A 19,156-nucleotide genomic window follows, 5' to 3' on the forward strand; every position below is an offset into this window, starting at 1 on the left:
ATTTCCATTAAAAAAAATTGTTTTTGCTTCCCTGGTTTTAGAATTAAACTGACCACTAGGTTGACTACAGAAAGTAGACAGGAAATTAAAGACTTACACTGCTCAGTAACATGTAGTAAGTCTTTTATATGATTACAGCATTGATGTTGTAGGGAAAAAAACATAAGGTATTTAACACATTACAAAGTATTCAGAGAGAACAAAAAGTGAACATACTACCTGATAGAGGAGCCCATCAGCACCCTTCACTTGAAATGCACCTGGCTGCAGGTAACCATGGTAGTAAAGGATATCCTTTCTTCCAGGCTACTGTTTAATATTGATTCAGAAAAATCTGTAACTAGAAAGATAGTGAGATCAGAATTGTTTACACCCTGCTGACTTTTCTACCATGTATACTGCTGAATTTTACAATAATAGAGGGGTAGCCTGAATGATGTGTCTTCTACTTTAAGATAATTTGTTAGACAAAAAGCAGCAAGAACAATTCCTTTAAGTAGTAAACACTCTTGGTGCATTGAAAACATGATTAAACAAGTTAAAATATAAAGCAGATTTTTAAAAAAGTATACATTTTTAATTTGCTTTATTTGTGCCTCATCCACTACAGTTAAATAATTTTTTCCAATCTTAAACATGTATCTCAGAAAAAATATTCTACCTAGAATTTGTAGTCTTATGGTTAGACACATATCTGTTTTTTCCTCCTGAAGTCTGTTGTATTTCAAAATAAATGGTACAATTAACATTTAGATGAGATTATGTGGGTCAACATTTTGGTTTCCATATTCTCACCATTATCAACAATCATTTCCTAAACATCCTCTGGGTGAGCAGCACTCTACTGGACACTGTCTTTTTCCCCCATTAGCTCCAAATCATTATTCTCTCTTCCCATGGCAGATAAAGGTACATTTTTCTCTTCCTGCTTTTGATATCAACTGTTCTACTCAAGAGTATCACACCACTAGATATCTTGAAAAACTAGTATTCAACCAAAGTGTTCAGTCCAATGAAATAGAAAGTCTAACTTCTTAAATACATGTGACCTTTAGAAAAAAAAAATCATTACTGAGGTCCTCCTTCAATAGTGGGTCTTGTTTTGGGCCAAAGGTCACTGAATAATTTCTAGACAAACACATCAAGAATATATGCTGGTTAGAAGAGGTTATATTATCCAAGCCAAAATGAAGTTTGAGTGTGTTTCTAAGCACAGAATTTCATTTATTTACATACAATTTCTTTTAAAATTTTTATTTTCATAGGACTCATTACACCAATGCATTAGCAAATTGTTTTAACTCTAACATTAAAAATCACTTTCACTCTTTTTTTGAAGCGAACTGCATAAAAAGACTGAAAGATACGTTCAGTATACTTCACTTATTCAGCATCATTGGAAAAAGGTGTTTAATGTTGCTTGAATTTCTTCATGACAGAGGTCATTTAATCTTTAAAATATTAAAATGGCATTTTCAAAAATACATCACATATGTTCATGTGTTTAAAACTTACTTTTTAATCATAAAAGTAATATATCTTAAAAAAAAAAACCCACCAGAAACAACATATGTAGATAAAATAAAATGTTTAAGTTGGTAGTTCTCAACCTTAAGTTGCACAAGGGAATTACCTGGAGAACTTTAAATATTAATGATTTCCAGGCTCTACTTCCAGAGATTCCAATTTACTTGGTCTGGGTATAAGAACTTTAAACTTTAAAAATTCCCCAGATGATTCTAACGTTCAGCTAAAGATGAGAATCACTCCTGCCCTCACCAAGCTACACCTCAGGAATTTGGGTGTATCCTTCCAGACCTTTGTCTATGCCCGTCTTCATGTTTTCTCCAGTATTTTGCTACTGTAAACATTATGTACTGCAATCAATAATCTTGTTCATAGGTCTTTTTGCACATCTATACTAATAAAAGGGTAATAGGCTAATTAGACTAGACATCTTTCAGACATCCTTCCGGACAAAGCCATGGTGGCGGGGGCCAAGGCAGAAGCAGTTAGGGGCGATCAGACTGGCAGGCAGAGGCAGTTAGGGGTGATCAGGCAGGTAGGCAGGAGAGTGGTTAGGAGCCAGCAGTCCCGGATTGTAAGAGGGATGTCCAACTGCCGGTTTAGGCCCGATCCCTGTGGGCCTAACCGCCCCCTCCCCGTGCATGAATTTCATGCACCAGGCCTCTAGTCTGGTTATATGTATGGAATAAGTTCCTATTAAAGAAATTGCTGGACCAAAAAATGTATTCCTATAAAATTTTGGTGGATATTGCCCTCCAAAGAAGCTGTACAACTTTACACTCCAAACAGCAATGTGTGAAGTTGACTGCCTGTTCCCCCATGGCCTTGCCAGCACTGACACCTAACTTTTTGATCTTTGCTAAACTGATAGGTAAAGGTAAGTAACATGACATATAACGTAAATTTGCATTTCTCTGATTATATAGAGTTGAGCACCTTTTATTTATTTTTAAATATTTTTATTGATTTCAGACAGGAAGGGAGAGGGAGAAAGAGATAGGAACATCAATGATGAGAATCATCAATTGGCTGCCTCCTGCATGTCCTACACTGGGGATCGAGCCCGCAACCCAGGCATGTGCCATGACTGGGAATCAAACCATGACCTCCTAGTTCATAGGTAGATGCTCAACCACTGAGCCATGCCAGCTAAGCTGAGCACCTTTTATTTTTACTTTGTTGTTGTTGTTGTTAATACTCACCAAGGATATTTTTCATTGATATCTTTTAGATAAAGTGAAAGGGTGGGGGAGAGATAGAAAGAAACATCTATGTGAGAGAGACACATCGATTGGTTGCCTCTCACATGCGCCCCAACCAGGTGGGAATTGAGCTTGAAATTGAGGTACATGCCCTTGACCAGAATCGAACCTATGTCCCTTCAGTTCGAGGGCTGACACTCTATCCACTGAGCCAAACCGACTAGGGCAGCACCTTTTATTTTTATTAAAAAAAATATATTTTTATTGATTTCAGAGCAAAAGGGAGGAGAGATAGAAACATCAATGATGAAAAAGAATCATTGATCAGCTGCCTCCTGCATGCCCCCTACTGGGGATCAAGCCTGAAACCTGAGCATGTGCCCTGACTGGGAATTGAACCTCCTAGTTCAGTGGTCGGCAAACCACAGCTCGCGAGCCACATGCGGGTCTTTGGCCCCTTGAGTGTTCTAACGCCACTTCTTCAAAATAGACTCGCCCAGGCCGAAAACTGACTTCTGCACATGGGCCACGAAGTTTCAATCGCACTATACGTGCACGCCCACACGGGGTATTTTGTGGAAGAGCCACACTCAAGGGGCCAAAGAGCGGCATGTGGCTTGCAAGCCGCAGTTTGCCGACCACTGTCCTAGTTCATGAACCTCCTAGACAAGTGGTCGGCAAACTCATTAGTCAACAGAGCCAAATTATCAACAGTACAACGATTGAAATTTCTTTTGAGAGCCGAAAACCGACTTCTGCGCATGGGCCACGAAGTTTCAATCGCACTGTATGTGCGCGCCCGCACGTATTTTGTGGAAGAGCCACACCCAAGGGTCCAAAGAGCCGCATGTGCCTTGTGAGCTGCGGTTTGCCGAACACTGTCCTAGACACTCAACCACTAAGCAACACAGGCCAGGCATCACCTTTTATTTTTAAAATGACATTTGAATTTCCTTTCTGTTGAACTGTCCATATTACTTGATTATATTTTTATTGAGTTATTAATATTTTTCTTACTGATGTGAAATTTACTAGGTAATGTAGCCCCTTTTCTGAACCTGAGCTACAAATTTTCCTAATTTGTCATTTGTCTGTTGTTTTGCCTCCAGTATTTTTTGCCATGCAGAAATTTTTTTATTTTTATATAGTTTATTTTCAATTGTTTATATAGATTTCATGTTTTATATCACACTTAGAAAAGACAGCATGATTTTAACTGATGATTTTCAAGAAAATTCTTTGTTTCTTTAGGACTTACACAGTTCAGCCATATGAATAGAGAAGTTTCCATTCTAGTTGAGAGAAGTTTCCATTATGCTTGAATTAAAATATATTTTGGGGAGAAGGATAAACATTTTCTGGAAATAATTTTGCAAGGTATTAATCACTTAAATAGGACTATTTGTATTCCCAGCAGTACTTAACTATAGGCTTTTTAAATCTTCTTGGGTTTTGTCTTACAACCACTAGATTTGATTTTGGATAATACTTGCAATATTTTAATTCAGTCATTTAAGACCTATACAAGTAGAAGACTACAGCACCATACAATTCACATGTGTGAAGATGACAGTTTTATATGTGTTTAACGAAGGAAGAAGACTTGATAGGCCAGCTAATTACACCAGGAGCTAAAAAACATTCTTTGATAGAATACTAGAAACCTCAACCCTTATTCCAGACACAGAGAAGACATTTGGGCAGAAATATCACTATTTTAAACAGTGCACAAAAGTGTGAAGTATGGCATTTCAATCTTTTAACTTATTTTTATTCCTACTGCTTGATCTTTTAAAATAAAAGCTCCTCTATCCAGGATAACGAAAAAAAAAAGCACTCTAATAAATTTCTTTTTTCAGAATAAATATGTTTACATGTAGAGTTTAGGAAAATCATTTAAAATTGGGCACAAGAGCCCAGCAGGTGTGGCTTTGTGGTTGAGCATCAACCCATGTACCAGGAGGTCATGGCACATGCCGGGGTTGATTCCCGGTCAGGGCACATGCCGGGGTTGCGGGCTCGATCCCCAGTAGGGGTTATACAGGAAGCAGCCGATCAATGATTCTCTCTCATCGATGTTTTTATCTCTCTCCCCCTCTTCCTTCTTCTCTCTAAAATCAATAAAAACATTTAAAAATATTAAAATTGAGCACAAGACCTATAATAATAATCTCTACCAGTAAAATTTTATTTTCATTTTCAATTTCTCTAAATATATTACAAACCATATTTACCAGATTTGTGACAATTCAGATGGTCTACAGGTAGACTGTCACTCAGTTGCCAAATTGTTTTCACTTTTTTTTGACCACTATTTATTTCCACTCTCCATTTCTGTGGCTTCTCACTAAGAAAATAAAAAACATCAAAGGGAAAAGGTAGTTATTTCCCTTCTTTCTTCCTTCTACAGTCATTAGTGAAATCCTTATGTGATAAGCACTAAGGAAGAAGAGACAAACCGGTCAGAATTCTAAATTTCAGATTTTAGAGGACGCTGAAGTTGGGGGTTCACTTCTAAAAGGCATTTAGAAACATGGGTCTGAAGCTAGAGATACGGGTTATGAATTATTAGCCCAGAGGAACTGAAACCTTGAGTATGAATGTAATGACCCAGGGAAGATAGAAAGTAAGAAGAAAAGAAGTCAGAGAATATAGAGTTCTGGTGAAAACTTACATATAAAAAGCAGACAAAGGAAGGAGAAATTGATAGGAAACTATTCTCAGTCTAGGAGGTGGACCAGAGAGTTAGAATTAAAATTAAGACAGAATGCAATGTCACAGAAACAGAGGAAGGGAAAGGTTCGAGAAAGCAATTGTGTTAAACTGCCTTGTTAGTGCTTATTGAAGGAGAAAGAATTGGTGGGCCAGCTAATTGCACAAGGAGCTAAAAAACATTGTTGTATTGGAAAGTGTCCACTGGATATGGTAATTAGAAAGACACTAATAAGCCCTGGCTGAGTAGCTCAGCTGGTTAGAGCACTGCCCTGATATATAGGTTGCAGGTTTGATCCCCAGTCAGGGCACATACAAGAATCAACTGATGAATGCATAAATAGGTGGAACAACAAACTGATGTTTCTCTCTCTCCCTCAATCTCTCTCTCTCTCTCTCCCTTCCTCTATCTCCTCCTAAAAACTAAATAAAATAAAATAAATCTTAAAAGAAAAAAGAAGGCCACTGATGGCCTCTGCCAGAGCAGTGTCATGGGAGTGCTGGGTTTCAATAAGAGGGAACTAAATACAGGGAGGGTATAAATAAGAGTGACTTTAGTATAAGAGAAAGTTCAAGTGTATTATATGCTGAGGAGAGACCATCATTTGCAAATTCAAATGTTCACATGGATGGCTTATCTGTCTTCTTAGCCTCACAGTTCTCTACCTCCTCAATCCCATACTCTTCTCTCACTCCCACTGCCATACCTTTGACTTTATCATTACACTAATAACTCTTTTTCCACTGTCATTTCCTTTCTGGTTATACTTTCTACCCTGTTCAGCAAAGAAATTACAAATTGAGAGAAAAATTAAAGACTAGAGGCGCAATGGTCGAAAGAGAGTAGACAACAAAAGGTCTGGGAGAAGGCAGGGCAGAGGGGGAACTATCAGACTGTGAGCAGAGAGGGGGTAAGATGATGAAGGTTTCAGAGAAGAAGCAGCTCTGGGTCCTGGGGAACAGATACCAAAACTGCCTGGAATCATGACCAGACTTAAAATACAATTTAATTATTAAATTGCTTACCTTTGATATAAATTTTTTACAGCAGTTGGTCTGACTGGCAGCTGAAAAATATGTTGCTCATCAAGAGGATTTTGTTTATAATATTTTATGCAGGATCTATAAAAGTAAAAAAAAAGACCCTCTTTTGGAAAAAAATGCCACGTGGAGATAAAGGCTTTTGGGCAGTCTAAAATTCATAAGTGAACCAGTTTATGTAATGCTACTAACCATAACATCAACAACAGAATAATTTCAGGGACACAAAAGTAAAAAACAAAATGCAATACCCCTACTCCCAACAAAACATTGGTTATTTGTTTTTTGATGGAAATATCATTTGCTTTTTAAAAATTAGTAGTAGACATATTTCTCATAAATATAAAATACATTTAAATTGAGCCCAAATAAAGGCGTAAGTGTGTGTGTGGGAAGAAAGAAAAAAACAAAAAGGCAAAAGAGAAAGATACAGCCTCCTTGGTCTTCAGAGTCTGGGGAATTAAAGAATTAACTTATTTATACTACTTATCTTTAATGGAGAAAAAAACAGTAACAATTTCTTAGTACTTTTCCCTTTACAACTGAGGCAAATTCTAATTTTGGAAAAGGCAGAGGTACATTTCCTTTCACAGATAAAAAGAAACTCCGTTCTACCACTGGATGGTTCACCTATTTCCAGTTTGAGACCTCCAATACACATGACGCCAGCAATCCGTGTATGAGAATTATTCCAAACTAATTTTAGTCAAACTGATGGGCAGAAATCTCTAAATTACAGTAATACTGTTGACAGAGGCCTGGTAATATTTAATTCCATTTAGTTACCATATAAATGGCTAGCAATTAGTTTGGCCCAAATGTATAAAAATGTTAAAAAAAAAAGACAAGGAACTAATATTCATTAAGCACCTATTAAGTGACAGGTACTTTATATACATTATATCACTTAATCCTGACAACAAACATATGAGGTTATTAAATCCTTTTATAGGTAAGAAAACAAGATGCAGTGAAAGGAAACTTCCTCTGGAAATTAGGAAGTGCTAGAGCCGAGTGTTAAACGTATTCTTTCTGAACTCAAAGACTTTCCTTCCTATGACAGTGACTCAGAACCATTCTGCTACTGTGAAGACAGAATGTGCAGATTCTATCCTAACTGATAATAAAAAGGTACATAGCCGAAACCGGTTTGGCTCAGTGGATAGAGCGTCGGCCTGCGGACTCAAGGGTCCCGGGTTCGATTCCGGTCAAGGGCATGTACCTTGGTTGCGGACACATCCCTGGTGGGAGGTGTGCAGGAGGCAGCTGATCGATGTTTCTCTCTCATCGATGTTTCTAGCTCTCTATCCCTCTCCCTTCCTCTCTGTAAAAATATCAATAAAATATATTTAAAAAAAAAAAAAAAAAAAAAAGGTACATATTTTGGCTGCAACTATTTCAGAAGAGAATGTTATGTTAGTAGAAAAAACAGAGAAATACTTACAGTGTTAAAGAAAAGAGGAGCTCATGTTGAGGTTTAATGAAAAGCTTGCAGCTGACTATTATTTCGAGAATATGGTGGAGTTTTTGAACACGACAAACTTGTTCTTGTATATCTACGGATGGAGAAACGAAATATTCCTAGAATGAAAAAGAAAAAGTGTAAGCAAAATAGGGAATTAGTTAAGGGAAATCTTTAGAAAGAATATGGGTATGCCTGTTAAACCTATGGATGCTTAATTCATAGGTGGGAAAAAAGACAGGAGGCAGCTAGATAGAATATACCACCTTTCAATACTATTTCTCTAATTAATCTAAGTACAGTCTTCACTGAGGATGTTCTAAGCAAACCATCCTACATATTCTCTGGTGAAGGCAAATCACAGAACTGCTCCACCAAGGAGGCCCAAGAGGGTGGCTATGCTACCCACCAACCTCTCCAGATGGACTAAATGGCAAATCAGATAATTCTTAACTTCAATACTCTTGCTAAGTCGATGGAAGTGTTCACCTTTAAAAATAGGTAGTAAACCTGAAGTACCAAGAAATTAAGCAAGTGTATGGATAAGATTCCACTCACATATATCACTGGTAAATTGATACAACCCTTTAGAAAAGAAATTTGGCACAAGTATCATAAAATGCTCAGGCCTAATATTATTTCTGAGAACCCATCCTAAGGAAATAGCCCTTGGCAAATATGGTAGGTAGAATTCTACAATGGTTCCCAAGATTCCCACCCCTTGGAGTGGTATAATCCCTTCCCCTTGAGTGAGCCAGGACCTCTGAATATTATGGAATGTCACTCCTGTGAATAGGTTACTAACTAATTGACATTTGATCAATCAAAAGAGAGATCACAGTCATTACTATGCCTAATCAGGTGAGCCCTTTAAAAGGTGTAGATGCATTAGAGATATCTCCCACTGACTCTGAAGAAACAAACTGCCTATAATGTTTGGAGAGAGCCACATGGCAAGGACTCACAAACAACCTCTTGGACCTAAGACTGATCCTGAGCCAACAGCTAGCAAGAAAATGGGACCTCTGTCATAGGCCACAAGGAAAAGAATTCTATGAACAACAAATGAAGGAACTTGGAAGTAGATCTCACCCTTAAGCCTCTAGATGAAAATGCAGCTGACACCTTGATTTCAGTCTTCTGGACACCTGAGCAGAGAAGACCCTGCTAAACTGTGCCCAACTCCCAACCCTTGGAAACTGTAAGATACACTAGAGGCCCGGTGCACGAAATTCGTGCACAGGGGTGTGTGTCCCTCAGCCCAGCCTGCACCCTCTCCAATCTGAGACATCCCTCTCACAATCCAGGACTGCTGGCTCACAACTACTTGCCTGCCTGCCTTCCTGATTGCCCCTAACCACTTCTGCCTGCCAGCTTGATCACCCCCTAACCACTCCCCTGCCAGCCTGTTTGCCCCTAACTACCCTCCCCTGCAGGCCTGGTCACCCCTAACTGCCCTCCCCTGAAGGCCTGGTCACCCCTAACTGCCCTCCCCTGCAGGCCTGGTCCTCCCCAACTGCTCTCCCTTGCAGGCCTGGGTCCCCCCAACTGCCCTTCCCTGCAGACCCAGTCGCCCCCAACTGCTCTCCTCTGCTGGCCTGGTCACCTCTAACTGCCCTCCCCTGCAGGCTTGATCACCCCCAACTGCCCTCTCTTGCAGGCCTGGTCTCTCCCAACTGCCCTCCCCTGCTGGCCTGATCACCCACAACTGCCCTCCCTTGCAGGCCTGGTCCCTCCCAACTGCCCTCCCTTGCTGGCCATCTTCTGGCGGCCATCTTGTGTCCACATGGGGGCAGTCATCTTTGACCACATGGGGGCAGCCATCTTGTGTGTTGGAGTGATGGTCAATTTGCATATTACTTTTTTATTAGATAGGATAGAGGCCTGGTGCACGGGTGGGGACTGGCTAGTTTGCCCTGAAGGGTGTCCTGGATCAGGGTGGGGGTTCCCTTGGGGCGAGGGGTCTGTGGTGGTTTGCAGGCTGGCCACGCCCCCCAGCGACCCAAGCAGAGGCCCCGGTATATAGGATTTATTTATCTTCTATAATTGAAACTTTGTAGCCATGAACAGAGCCAAGCCTCCTGCTCACTCCATGGCTACAGCCATTTTTGTTGGGATTTATTTATCTTCTATAATTGAAACTTTGTAGCCTTAAGCGGAGGCCAAGGCAGGCCAGGGCTGCAGAAACTTGGCTTCCTCCATTGCCGGGGGCAACTCAAGCCTCCTGCTCACTCCAGCTCTGTGGCTGCCGCCATTTTTGTTGGGATTTATTTATCTTCTATAATTGAAACTTTGTAGCCTTAAGCGGAGGCCAAGGCAGGCGGAAAGCTTGGCTTCCTCCATTGCCAGGGAAACCCAAGCCTCCTGCTCTCTCCGCGGCTGCAGCCATCCTGGCTGGGTTAATTTGCATACTCACTCATGATTGGCTGGTGAGCGTGGCTTGTGGGTGTAGCAGAAGTATGGTCAATTTGCATATTACTCTTTTATTAGATAGGATTTGTGTTCATTTAAGCATTTAAGTTTGTGGTAATTTGTTATTCAGTAATAGAAAACTAATATAGTAAGGGAAAACATCAGTTATTTGGAATAGGAGATGGCTTGTTTAAAAAGACAATTACTGAGCCCTGGACCTACCCAGTCACCGGGGCCTAGGAATTAGCATTTTAACCAGCCTTCCATGAGCTTTTCAAGTTTAAGGACTATTATGTCAAAAGTTTGGAGTCGAGCCAAAACCGGTTTGGCTCAGTGGATGGAGCGTCAGCCTGTGGACTGAAAGGTCCCAGGTTCGATTCCAGTCAAGGGCACGTAACTTGGTTGCGGGCACATCCCCGGTGGGGGGTGTGCAGGAGGCAACTGATCGATGTTTCTCTCTCATCGATGTTTCTAACTCTCTATCCCTCTTCCTTCCTCTCTGTAAGAAATCAATAAAATATATTTAAAAAAAAAAAAAAAAAGTTTGGAGTCGAGAGGAGGATCCAAGATGGCGGCGTAGGTAAACACCTAAACTGCTGCCTCGCACAACAATTTCAAAACTACAACTAAAAGACAAAACGTCTATCACCCAGAACCATGGGAAAGCTGGCTGAGTGGAAGTTCTACAACTAGAAGGAAAGAGCAAACAGCACTGAGAGGTGCACAAGCGCGGAAAAGCTGAGGTACGGAGACGCGTGAATCGGGAGCACTGCTGTTTTTAACCCGAAGGGAGATAAGCTCCCGATTACTCCGAACTCCAGTTTCTGGGGAGATGCGGGGGACCCAAACTCCTACGGGGAGAAGCTGGACTGTCTGCCGTGGGGTCGGAAAGTGAGGGAGGCTTGCTTGCAGGGCTGCGCGCAGGAATAATTGTTTACTGCACTGGGGCGCGGGACGCGGGGACAGGGTTGGAGACGCAGAGCCGACTTCTGGCAGCCATAGCTGTTTGCCACGCCCTAGCCTAGTGACGCCCTGAGACCTTGCCCCGCACAACCTACAAACCCACCCAAGCTCCAAGCAGCGGCTTTAGCATATGAATGGCCTGCCCTATGGCAGCTTAACCTAGCAAACTTGCAGCCCAGGTCAGACAGCTCCAAAACCTCCAAACCCCAAGCAAAGAGGAGAAAACTGTAGTTCTCGCTGTAGCACCTGCTGGGTGGCCTCAGACAGTAGCTGACCTGCACCCCATTGGAGATCCAGAAGCCAGTGTACCTAGTGGTCAGAGTGAGACAACAGATTTCAACTCCTCACATCCATAAGTGACACATTCAAGAGGCAGACTCAGTGAGCACCAAAGCCCCACTGAAACAAGTCCTGCACCATAAGCGTGTCTCCAGCGCAGCAGTTCCTCACAGCCAATTGGCCTGGAGGTCAATTCCTCCCAGTGTACCAACAGCAATCAAGGCTTAACTACACCAAGACTTTGCACTCAGCCCACAAAGGGGCGTACCAAAGGCGTCCACCTCAAGTGATTGGGGAGGCTGAGCTACTGGCCCCTATAGGTCACTTACCACACAAAGCCACTCCATCAACACAAGGAAGCAGCAAAATGCGGAGACCAAGAAACATGTCACGAATGAGAGAAATGGAAGAAAGCAAACTACTGGACGACATAGAGTTCAGAACCACATTTATAAGGTTACTCAAGAATCTTCTAAAAACCGCTGAGGAACTTAGTGAGACCTTTAAGGATCTTAATGAGAATACCAAAAAAATGGAAAAGGACCAGTCAGAAATTAAGCATACACTATCTGAAATAAAGAATATAAAGAAACTCAACTGTAGATCAACGTACCCCAAGAATCAAACGAAAGATCTGAAATATGAGGAAACAAAAAAAACCCAACCAGAAAAACAAAAAGAAAAAATCCAAAAATATGAAGATAGTGTAAGGAGCCTCTGGGACAACTTTAAGCGTACCAACATCTGAATTTTTGGGGTGCCAGAAGAAGAGAGAGAGCAAAATATTGAAAACCTATTAGAAGAAATAATGACAGAAAACTTTCCCTACCTGGTGAAAGAAATAGACTTACAAGTTCAGGAAGCACACAGAACCCCATACAAGAGGAATCCAAAGAGGACCACACCAAGACACATCATAATTAAAATGCCAAGGGCAAAAGACAAAGAGAGAATCTTGAAAGCAGCAAGAGAAAAACGGTTAGTTACCTACAAGGGAGCACCCATACGACTGTCAGCTGATTTCTCGGCAGAAATTATGCAGGCCAGAAGGGAGTGGCAAGAAATATTCAAAGTGATGAACAGCAAGAACCTACAACCAAGATTACTCTACCCAGCAAAGCTATCATTCAGAGTTGAAGGTCAGATAAAGAGCTTCACAGACAAGAAAAAGCTAAAGGAGTTCATCACCACCAAACCAGGATTACATGAAATGCTGAAGGGTGTTCTTTAAGAAGAGGAAGAAGAAGAAAAAGGTAAAGATAAAAATTATGAACAACAAAGTGACATCAAATACATACCTACCAACAAGTGAATCTAAAAATCAAGTGAATAAAAAATCTGAAGAACAGAATGGACTGGTGAATATAATAGAATCAGGGACATAGAATGGGAGTGGACTGACAATTCTCAGGGGAGAGGGGTATGAGGGGTGCGGGAAGAGATTGGACAAAAAGCTTACACCTATGGATGAAGACAGTGGCAGGGGGTAAGGGCATGGGGTGGGGTGGGGAATCAGGTGGAGGGAAGCTATGGGGGAAAAAAAGAGGAACACCTGTAATAATCTGAACAATAAAGATTTATTAAAAAAAAAAAAGTTTGGAGTCAAACCATATTTAAAAAAAAACAGGCATATGAAATGACTAGAGGGGAATTCATAAAAATTAGAGTACTAATATTTGGGTGATGAAATTAAGGGTGTATTTGACCTATAAATATTCTAACTTTCAATAGTGTTATTACTTTTCTAAGTTTTAAAAAATTTATCAAACCATTCCCATCCGGGCCCCCCATTAACATATATACATATGCATATACACTGAGTGGCCAGATTATTATGATCTCTGAACGCATAATAATCTGGCCACTCAGTGTATATCCTATATAATAAAAGGCTAATATGCAAATTGTCCCCTTGACCAGGAGTTCGACCAGCAGGCAGGCCGGCCAACCTCCCATGTCCCCTTCCCCTGGCCAGGCTGGCTGGACCCCACCCATGCACGAATTCATGCACCGGGCCTCATATATATATATGTATATGTATATGTATATGTATATGTATATGTATATGTATATGTATGTATAGATAGATAGATAGATAGATATATAGATATATATACTGAGTAGCCAGATTATTATGCGTTCAGAGATCATAATAATCTGGCCACTCAGTGTACATACATGTATATACAAGTATGTTTCCACTAAAAAGATATATAAAATGTTTAAAATTTGAAAAGCAAAAATTAAACTTCTGAAGAATCCAGTTGAATCTTACTTTGCACAACAGACACAGCTAGAGTTTTCTACCTTGTATTTTTCTGAGACATAGGACAAATGAGTTGGTACTACAGATTCATTTCTAAGCCCCACTGGTGTGGTTCGATGGTTGAGCATTGACCTAGGAACCAGGAGGTCACAGTTCCATTCCCAGTCAGGGCTTATGCCAGGGTTTGCGGCTCGATCCCCAGTAGGGGGTGTGTGGGAGGCAGCTGATCAATGATTCTTTCTCATCACTGATGTTTCTATCCCTCTCTCTCTCTCTCCCCCCCTTCCTCTCTCTGAAGTCAATAAAAACATATTTAAAAGGATCTTCCATCGAATGTCAAGGGTCAGTACAGATGCTGTTCAATTTCCTAAACTTCCTACATAAAGACACTAGGAAAATAACAAAAGTTTGTAATCATGACCCTGAAACCCAAAAGTCTCTTTTGAATCAATATATTAAAGAACTTCGTAAATTTTTTGGAATTTGTGTGTAATAGAAATGGGTCAAGAGAATATAAAGCAAAAATTCCTTTATAGGGCCTATAAAGAAAGGCATTCCCTAACCATTTTACTTTTATATGTTTTTTAAAAATATGTTTTTATTGATTTTAAAGTGAGAAGAAGGGAGAAGGATAGAGAGATAGAAACATCAATGAGAGAGACACATCGATTGGCTGCCTTCTGCATGTCCCCTTACTGTGGATCAAGCCTGCAACCCAGGCATGTGCCCTGACCAGGAATCAAACTGGTGACCTCTTAATGGGTAGATGCTGAACCACTGAACAACACCGGCCGGGCCCTTACCATTTTAGATAAATGGGAGTTGTGAGAGTACACAGGCTTCAGCAGGAGACAAGTATATGTCAGTAAGATAAATGTAAAGAAATGATAAATGATACTAAAAGGGCTACTTTTTTGTCTGTCTAGTTACTAGACAGTAGTAATTAAGGGCATTGACTGTCTCATTTATCTGTTTCCTGGACCTAGGATAAAGGGACACAGATTAGGCACTTAATAATTATATATAGAGTGAATAAATAAAAGAAAAACCACATTTTGATTAAAAAAATAAACTCACCAAATGATTCAAAGATGCAAGTTCTTGACCTATTATGAAAAAAACATACATGCAAATAAGCTTTATGTATTATCTGTTGCACATTAAAGAACCTAAGTAAAAATTTTCATAGTTCATATATAAAAGAGATGCTCAAGCTCAAGATAAATAGTTTTTCAAAAATAGTCAAATTTTCTGGCACATTACACTATAAAGACATACTATTACTTATTCTAAAAGTGATCACAGTTTGCCCTAATCAACAACGAAGTGTTGAATATTAAAACAGCATCTCATAAAATCATTTTTATTAATTACATTATACTTAGAATTTCAAAATGAGTAGAATCTCAACTAAAAACAATCAAGCAAGCACTATAAGTATCTTTAATTTAATACCTTTATCGAGGGAGAAACCAAAGGGCCAGAGAAGGAAAGTGTTTGTCTCACAGTGAACCAGGGGCAAAGCCAGAACTACAAATGACTAGGGACAAGTAGAAAGATAAAATCTGAGAATACCTAAGGGCTGATAACTATGATGTACTTTTTAATTTTTTGAGCTGGGAAGGTACTTACCTATGAAAAAACTGATATAATCTTTTTTTAGTTTGTCCAAACCAACTTCCAAAAGCATCTGAACTGGGAGAGTCCCACTGAGAGAAACTGTATCCATGGCTCCATGGTAAGACTGATGAATGAGTTTACTTAGTAAACTGTTACTTCCACTATGGAGCTAGAAATCAAGAAAATTTTATAAAGCCATAAATTAATCCAATAAGCAAAAGAGAAGCAAACTATATTAGCTACAAGCTAAAAATTATAAACTTGCATCTTTAATCTCCTGGTACTATAAATTGTTTGAATAAAAAGCCCCAAGTTACTTTCTAAGGTGCCTTTCCTGCCTCATTTGTTCAAGGCCAAAGCAATTAAGAAGGGCTTAAACTTATTACTCCCAGATGCAATTCCACCAAAGAGAAGGCAGAGCTGGTCCTTTGAAGCTTTGTAATTAGGAATTCTCTTCTCCTAAGTGCTATTTGAGCATCTTTGCCCAAATCAAACATTTTCAACTACATTGAAAATCTACTGTAGCAGAAAACTCTCTCAATGGTCCATGCACATGCCATAAGGAATTCCTTACTGACTACGATATCCAACATACTAACTTGATCACTTGCAAATTAAAAAGAGCTGCAAACTTACAGGTCTGACATATGTTCCAAATGTTAAACAATTAATTTTAAACATATCTAAAATATTTTCTCACTACTGTCTTCCTATGATCTCTAATTTTCATCACAATCTTTTGCATTTTCTTTTTTTTAAACTATTTTCACTTTGTTTGTACTCATTGCACCTGGCAAGGATATACTGGTAAACACTTCACAAAAAAACTCTCAAGGAAAAAATCCAATGGCCAAGACTACAATGTCTAGACTCACTAATGCCCAATTAATTAAGAGTTTGCGTGTCTTTGCTCTGGAGTGTACCTTTGTTCACACCTATGAAAGTTTCAAAGCTTTATAGGCATGAATTTAGCTGTGACATTATTTAAAATAATTCCTATTAAATAAGGACTCTTTTTGTTTCTAGCTTTTTACATAACCTCTTCTTGACTGTAAAAGCACCAATTCGTTATGGAAAATGCATAAAGTATAGAAATGTATAATGCAGTTAGAAAAACTCACTTGTAACCCTAATACCAAAAGTACTGCTAAAACATTTATTTGCTTCTACGTTTTCCTCTCCAAAATCTACATTCTTTAATACAATAGTGTATATTCCTATCTTTTTACTGAACATTATAAGAATTTCTCCACATCTGTCAGCATCATTTTTAGCAACTATTACATGTGCCATTATGTGGTTATATTATTATTTATTAGTCATTTCATTTATAGTGGAAATTTAGGTTACTTACATTTTTTTCTACCATAAATGAAGCTCTAATGACTATTCTAACATATAAAATCGTGATACACATTTCTGTATGAGCTTAGGATGGATCTTAACAAAAGAATTATTGATTCAAAGGGCATGACACATTTGCAGGATCATTATGAAAATTGCTTTCAAGAGTGTTCCAAATTGTACCCCCATCAGCAGTATATGAGAATTACCATTCATAGCAATAGTAACAATGACAATATTAGCCGCTTACAAATACCAAGCACTTACCTATGAGCTAGGTACTAAGAGCTTTACATGAATTAAATTATTTATTCCTAAAACAACACTATGAGGTAAGTATTATTCCTACTCCTACTTTACAGATGAGGAAACTGGCACACAGAGAAATAAAGGAATCTTCCCAAGTTTACACAGCTAGTCAATCACCGGGCTAGAATTCAAGCTCAGGCAGTATGCTCAGAGCCTATGTCTTTAACCATCATGTTGAGAAAACATTCAACACACACTACTAAACCTACCCATGGCTGTATGTCACCACGTTGTAGACTCTGGATGATCAATGTGAAACACTTCACCAAGTCTTGATATGAAATCACACCTTGAAAAACAAATCAGTCTAACATTATGTTCATGGTATTTCTGCAGATGATATATGTCATTAATCTTAAGGACACACAAAGAGGAAGACAAGAGTCTGTATTTTATGGATGGAGGAAGGGGAAAGAAAAAGGCAAAAGACAATGTATTTCTAAAGAAAGAAATTAAACTGCCACAAAATAACACACTTATTAAAATATTAAGGAATATCTTTTCCTTTCTCTAATAATTATAATTTCACTAAGGTATATGTTTTGATTCATATAAACACAGCTTAAAAACAATCTAAGTCTTAGCAGAAGAAAAGAATATTCTATGAACTGCCTTATATTATTAGTATAATTCTTGAGTAGAATATGCCAGTGCGTTACTAGAAATTAATTTGTAAAACAGGAACTAAACTTGCACACAAAACTAGTAGAACATACTGTGTTATTTCCAGAAGACTTAATTAAAGCCTAAGAAGTAACAGAAAAAAGTTTTATTGTACAATCACGATGAACACCTACTACTACTCATTTTGCACCACAGCTGCTCAGCAAAATCCAGATCGCCCCGTACTGTGAAAAGACACTCGATGGAACGATCTAATGCAGTACTGTCGGGCTTCACTGTCTGAAAAAGAAGTGCCAGAGAATACTCAGTTTAATTTATTTAATTTAATTTAATTTTTAATATATTTTTATTGATTTCAGAGAGGATGGGAGAGGGAGAGAGAGAGAGAGAGATGGAAACATCAATGATGAGAGAGAATCGTTGATTGGCCGCCTCCTGCACACCCCACACTGGGAATCGAGCCTGCAACCCAGGTACGTGCCCTGACTAAGGATCAAACCATGACCTACTGGTTCATAGGTCGAAGCTCAACTACCGAGCCATGCTGGCAAAGCTCAGTTGTGTTTTTCTTTTCAAAAGTGAAGTAGTTTAAGGCCAATAAGCTTTTAAACGCAGCTCTGAGAAAATATAGACCCATGAACACACACAAAGAAAGATGTGAATGAATTTTTCTACAACTTCATTCACTAACGAGGCTACACAAATCAATAGTGAAAAACTGAACCCCTAAAATTGTTTTTAAAATGTGATGCCTAAAGACAAGCATTGACTTTCCTTCATGTAAAAATTTTTAAATTACTGTTGTCTCCATTTTCCTATTTGTCAAATGACAACACAATTAGCTTAATTTAATAATATCACCTCTGGCATATTAACACGCTGTCTTATATTAATATACTAAAGTTATACCATGTTACAGTATATTAACATATTCATTTCTACTTCTCTACAGTTGAGAAGTAATAATACATATATATTAGTTCTATTTAAAACTATTTATCAGCCCTTTAGGAAAACAATCACCAGTGCTGACATTAAAGACCAAGACAAGACTACCCTCAAAACACTGCCTATGCTGTATGTACCAGATGCATTTGACATGGATGGTATAGCATGAAAGATAATACAACCACATTTAAAAGCTATTTCAGTGTACATTTCTTTTTTGTTCTTGAATATGTATTTTTTGCTGAAAAATATCATTAATAAATTAACATACAAAATGTACAGACATATGAGTAAATAATGTAATGGCAAAGGACTATTTTTGTGGAAAGTGTTTTTTAAAAAATAGATTTCAGTGAGTGTACAATGTAAATGCTAACAATCACTTACCTCTGTGTCTTTTTTTGTAGAATCACCAAATCCATCCAGCTTATTTAAGTCTAGAAAGTG

At 38.9% G+C, this 19,156-nt stretch overlaps 1 protein-coding gene across 1 annotated transcript in view; it reads right to left on the reverse strand.

Annotated features, from left to right (window-relative positions):
• Positions 1-19,156, reverse strand: part of ZWILCH (zwilch kinetochore protein) — a 41,649-nt gene that overhangs the window by 1,312 nt on the left and 21,181 nt on the right. The window contains exons 10-18 of the mRNA XM_080663845.1: positions 19,097-19,146; positions 17,935-18,040; positions 17,347-17,426; positions 15,497-15,653; positions 14,942-14,970; positions 7,927-8,063; positions 6,468-6,563; positions 4,964-5,076; positions 220-340 (exon numbers count right to left, since the gene is read on the reverse strand). Coding sequence (XP_080519971.1) covers positions 246-340; positions 4,964-5,076; positions 6,468-6,563; positions 7,927-8,063; positions 14,942-14,970; positions 15,497-15,653; positions 17,347-17,426; positions 17,935-18,040; positions 19,097-19,146 — 863 coding nt within the window. The 3' untranslated portion in view covers positions 220-245. The remainder of the gene's footprint in view (positions 1-219; positions 341-4,963; positions 5,077-6,467; positions 6,564-7,926; positions 8,064-14,941; positions 14,971-15,496; positions 15,654-17,346; positions 17,427-17,934; positions 18,041-19,096; positions 19,147-19,156) is intronic.

The sequence above is a fragment of the Plecotus auritus genome (genome assembly GCF_963455305.1).
Source record: "Plecotus auritus genome assembly, chromosome: 1".
Classification (NCBI taxonomy): domain Eukaryota; kingdom Metazoa; phylum Chordata; class Mammalia; order Chiroptera; family Vespertilionidae; genus Plecotus; species Plecotus auritus.